At 52.8% G+C, this 5,142-nt stretch overlaps 1 protein-coding gene across 1 annotated transcript in view; it reads right to left on the reverse strand.

Annotated features, from left to right (window-relative positions):
- Hsd17b14 (hydroxysteroid 17-beta dehydrogenase 14) overlaps positions 1-4,166 on the reverse strand; it is a 12,368-nt gene extending 8,202 nt beyond the window's left edge. Inside the window, exons 1-5 of the mRNA XM_050121303.1 lie at positions 4,079-4,166; positions 2,891-2,953; positions 2,660-2,742; positions 1,669-1,735; positions 276-367 (exon numbers count right to left, since the gene is read on the reverse strand). Of these exons, the coding sequence (XP_049977260.1) occupies positions 276-367; positions 1,669-1,735; positions 2,660-2,742; positions 2,891-2,953; positions 4,079-4,166 (393 nt within the window). The remainder of the gene's footprint in view (positions 1-275; positions 368-1,668; positions 1,736-2,659; positions 2,743-2,890; positions 2,954-4,078) is intronic.
- Positions 4,167-5,142: the final 976 nt, after the last annotated feature.

Consider the following 5,142-nt stretch of genomic DNA (forward strand, 5'->3'; position numbering starts at 1 on the left):
GGGGGGGGGGGGGGGGGGGGAATTTGGGCCCATTTGTTTTCTACACAGAGCAGCGGTTCTCAGAATTCCGAAGGCTGACCCCTTTAACACAGCTCCATGTTCTGCTGACCCCAAGCATAAAGTCTGTGGATATCTGTGTTTTCTGATGATCTTAGATGACCCCTGTGAAAGGGTCATCTGATCCCCAAAGGGGTTGCTACCCACAGGTTGATAACCACTGTTCAATGTGCTCCCGATGAAATGAGACACGCCCATTGCAACTGCGCCTGCTTCACCTTGGTCAGGGTGTATGTCCCCAATAGGTTCAGCTCCAGCAGCTGGCGAAAGTCCTGGGCAGAAGTCTCCTCAGGCCACTGCGCAGGTGGGTCTAAAGGGAAGAGAAGAGAGAGGGAGACAGGAGAGGGGAGAGGATCGGAGAGGCAGAGAGCTAGGGAGCAAGGCAAAGAAGGAGGCTGTGCCGCACTGTGCACCATGGCAGTCTCTGCTGGCCCAGACCTGCCACTGCAGGGCTAAATCACTGGGCCACGCCCCAGCTGGTATCTGCTCTCCCCACTGTGGAATGTGGGTTTCCCTGCACTCCCCACAACGGAATTTGGTTGTGTAGCCAGACTGAATAAGCGTGAGCCTAAGAAAAGAAGGACACAGAATGTTGTTCCTTTTGGAAACTACAGCTCCCAGATTCCTCCTGGATTACGGACACCTGCGCGCACGGCCCTTATCGTGCCCCCCCCCATTAAAGCGCACCCACGTGGGAGCCGCGTGTCTGTGTCTTCTCCTTTTGTGCGTGTTTTGTCTGTCATGTGTTTGTCTCCACACACAACCTGCTTTAAAAGAATAATACAGATAACAAGGACTCTCTGCAACTCTGAATGCTAGGGGAGCCCCGGGACTCTGGAGGGCCTGCGTGCTCTCTGAGCCTTAGTTTCCATGGAAACACATTGTTAGGTTAATGGAAACCTTCCAGACTGCCACACCACGTGGAGTCTGATAAAGTGTGTCTGGGTGTCCTTGTCACCAGCCAGGGCCTGGGGTGTCCTTGTCACCAACCAGGGCCTGGGCCTTCAGCAAAGCAGGAAACACACAGGCCCTTGGAATAACCTAAGGGGCAGTGTGACCTCGCTTGGAGACCACAGCACCCCCAGTGAAAAAGGTGATGATTGATTGATTGATTATGTATACAATATTCTGTCTGTGTGTACGCCTGCAGGCCAGAAGAGGACACCAGACTCCATTACAGATGGTTGTGAGTCTCCATGTGGTTGCTGGGAATTGAACTCAGGACCTTTGGAAGAGCAGGCAATGCTCTTAACCTCTGAGCCATCTCTCCAGCCCCGATGATTCTTATTTCATTTATTTATTTTATTATTATTATTATTATTTGGTTTTTCGAGACAGGGTTTCTCTGTGGTTTTGGAGCCTGTCCTGGGACTAGCTCTGTAGACCAGGCTGGCCTCGAACTCACAGAGATCCGCCTGCCTCTGCCTCCCAAGTGCTGGGATTAAAGACGTGCGCCACCACCGCCCAGCTTCTTATTTCAAAGACGGAAACTGAGGCATGGAGATGACACAGGCACACGCACACACATGTAACACCTTTTAAGGGGAAGGATGGGACAATAGGATAGAAGCAGACATTGGGGGACAGTAGCCCCTAAGCCACACAACTTACGGTAGCCGGCATTGTTCACCACACAATCTAGGTGGCCAAACCGAGAGAGGGTCTCGGAAATCAAAGTCTGAGGAGAGAACAGACTGCAGTGAGTCAGGACAGGCTCAGTTGGGGTAGCAGGGCAGAGTGAGGTGGAGGGGAGAAGGGTCACAGGAGGTCAAGAAAGGAGAGAAGACAGGAAGCTTGAGACGCTTGAGTGAGCACCTCAGCTGCCAGGGCATGGCCAGGGTTTCGACTGCTGTGACAAAGCAGCTGGGGAGGACAGGGTCACACTCCATCACTGAGGGGAGTGGGGGGAGGGTCACACTCCATCACTGAGGGGAGTGGGGGGGTCAAACTCCATCACCGAAGGGAGTGGGGCGAAGGGTCACACTCCATCACTGAGGGGAGTGGGGGGAGGGTCACACTCCATCACTGAGAGGAGTCCGGGTAGGGGCTCAGAGCAGAAGCCTGTAGGTCGGAGCTGAAGCAGAGCCCATGGAAGAACCCTGCTCCCTAGGGTTTGTTCAGCCCCCTGATCCAGGACCTCCTGCTTAGTGATAGTGTATACCCCGGGGAGCTGGACCCTCCCACAACAACTACTAATAAGAAAATGCCCCCAGCAGGGCGGTTGTGGCACTCAGGAGGCAGACGCTGCTGGTGAATCCCTGTGAGTTCAAGGCCAGCCTGGTCACAAGAGCTAGTTCAGGACAGCCAGGACAGTTACACAGGGAAACCCCGTATCGAGAAAAAAAAAAAAAAAAAAGAAAAGAAAGAAAATGCCCCACAGGCTCGCCCACAAGCCGACTTCACTATTGATGCTCCCTCTTCCCACCTGACTCAAGTGGAGGACAGAGCCCAGCGCGCCCCTGTAGAAGACGGCGAAAGCGGGAGACTGAGTCTCCGGAGGAAGGGTCTCCTGTGCACCTGTGCGCACTGAGCTGGCAAAGAGGCGAGGAGAGGGGTGGGGTTACTAGAGACGGGGGTGGGGGTAGGGATAGGCAATGCTCACCTGCAAATCTCCTTCCTGAGTCACATCACAACGGACGAAGACAGTGCCCGAGAGTTCCTGCTCCAGAGCCCGGCCCCCCGCCTCTGTAAGAGAAAGACTCTGGGTCTGAGGGAGAAGAGTTGAGACTGAGGGCAGAGGACATGGGTCCAGGCATGGGGGCTGAGGGAGGAGTGCTAGGCTTGGATCCGTGAGTCGATGGAGGGAAGGCAGGGCTGAGGACTGATCACTCACCGTCCTTGTCACAGAAAACCACTTGAGCTCCACTGTCCACTGCCAACAAAGAGAGGGAGAAAAGTTACGGGTCCTGCCAACTTGGGGCGCTGCCTCTGCTGCCCCCTTGTGGCCACCCGGAGCACCGCTCTCCAGAGGCTCTCGTTTCTGTTCTCGCAAAGGGTAGAATCTTGAGACAAATTCCCTCCATCCTGGATTCTAGAAAAATCCCAAACCTACGAGGAATATATTCCTCAAAGCTATCGTCTGTAGGGATCCATCAGGGGAAAGCCTAACCCTAACCCCTAATCCTAACCCAGGACTCTTCGGGTTTTCGAGACGGTTTCTTTTTCTTTTCTTTTTTTCTTTTTTGAGACAGGGTTTCTCTGTGGTTTTGGAGCCTGTCCTGGAACTAGCTCTTGTAGACCAGGCTGGTCTCAAACTCACAGAGATCCGCCTGCCTCTGCCTCCCGAGTGCTGGGATTAAAGGCGTGCGCCACCACCGCCCGGCTCGAGACGGTTTCTCTGTGTAGCCCCGGCTTAGTAGAACTTGAAGTGTAGACCACACTGGCCTTGAACTCTGCCTGCCTAGTGCTGGGATCAAAGGCGTGTGCCACTACCTCCCAGCCAAGGGAAGAACTCTTCTCAGCACCGGCTGAAGCCTTCGTCACGCAGCTCACCCAACAGTCCAAACTGACTCAGGTAAAACTGAGGGCTGGAGAGATGGCCCAGTGGTTACGCCAAACTCAGCACTGGCTGTGACTGCTCTTCCAGAGGACTTGAGTTCAATTCCCAGCACCCAGGTGGCAGCTCACAACTGTCTGTAATGCCAGTTCCAGGGGACCCAACTCTCTCACACAGACAAAAACAATGCACAGAAAAAAATAAGAATAAACAAATTATTTAAGGATAAATAAATCAGGGGCTGGAGAGATGGCTCAGTGGTTAAGAGCATTGACTGCTCTTCAAGAGGACTTGGGTTCAATTCCCAGCACCCACATGGCAGCTCACAACTGTCTGAAAATGCAGTTCCGCGAGATCTGACACCTTCACACCAATGCACATAAAATAAAGTTAAATAAATCAAAATAAATAAACAAAAAAGACTAAGTAAATCATTTTTAAAGAAAAGGAAATGGAATCTCTTCCATTCTGAGAACCTGTCGTCCCAGCCATCCGTACAACCCAGGCAGGAAGACCCTTACTCACCAAAGGCTCTCACGATCCCAGCCCCGATGCCACGAGCACCCCCAGTTACCACCACCACTTTCCCGGAGTATCGGGGTACAGCTGCCATTCCCAGTTGATTTGGCTCGTCTCCCACGCCCTCACAGCCTCTTTCCACCTCCTCAGTCCGCAGAAGTAGTGGGACCAGATGTACAAGCTGTGTCCTTAAAGGCTGCCCCTGGGAAAGGGTGTTCCCAGGAAGGCCACACGCCTGGGAGAATTGGGCCGCCTCTCCTACCTCAGACGTGGAGATTGGCTCCTAGCCCTTATTTCTCGGACCCAGGAATCCCCACCCTGACAATCCTCCTTCAGACTCAGGGTCCCTCCCCCAGCCCTCCCCCATCAGATTGTCTCCAGACCCCTAACGGCAGGCACCTCTTCCTCAGACCTAGGAAACTGGGCTCCAGCCGCTTCCCTCAGCCCCAACATTTTAATAGCTGGCTCCCAACTTTCTCACCTTGTTAATCGCAAACATGAAAAATAAGACCACTACCACAATTTGGGCAAAATTTGAAGCAAGCTTGATTTTTATTGGGGTGTACCCAAGAGCTGGCCAGCGACTGCCTCCTAAGTTGAGTTAAAGAGAACAGCAGAGGATCCAGCTCTTGGGTTCTTTTTAAGGAGTAGTTTCCCAGAAGAGAGACGATGTGTCAGTGAGGAAAAATAAAATAAATAAAAAATAAAAAATCACCTGCCGTGTAATTAGGGAGGGGCCAGGATTAGGGAGGGCTAAGGAGGGTCAGGGTATTCTCAAAAACAAATCAGTGTCGTGGGTTGGGGAAGGTTCCAGGAGACAAGCAACTCAACTCTCACTAAGAAACTCACACAGCATAAAAGCTTCTGCCTTCAAAATGGAGTCAGGTAGGCTCCTCATCCCCCTCCCCCGGCTTATGTTTCCCTGTCAAATCTTTGACAGGAGGGTGTATTATAATATCGCTCAGCAGCAATGTTTCTAGAACTGTTTATATGACTGGCGATTGTGGGGCCCAGGCCTCACAGCTGCCAGGGCAGGCAGCGCCGGGTTCCAGGAAACGCACTAAGCCTGC

This window comes from Alexandromys fortis, unplaced genomic scaffold, assembly GCF_014885135.2.
Source record: "Alexandromys fortis isolate MF-2015 unplaced genomic scaffold, M_Fortis_MF-2015_v1.1 scaffold_161, whole genome shotgun sequence".
NCBI classification, from domain to species: domain Eukaryota; kingdom Metazoa; phylum Chordata; class Mammalia; order Rodentia; family Cricetidae; genus Alexandromys; species Alexandromys fortis.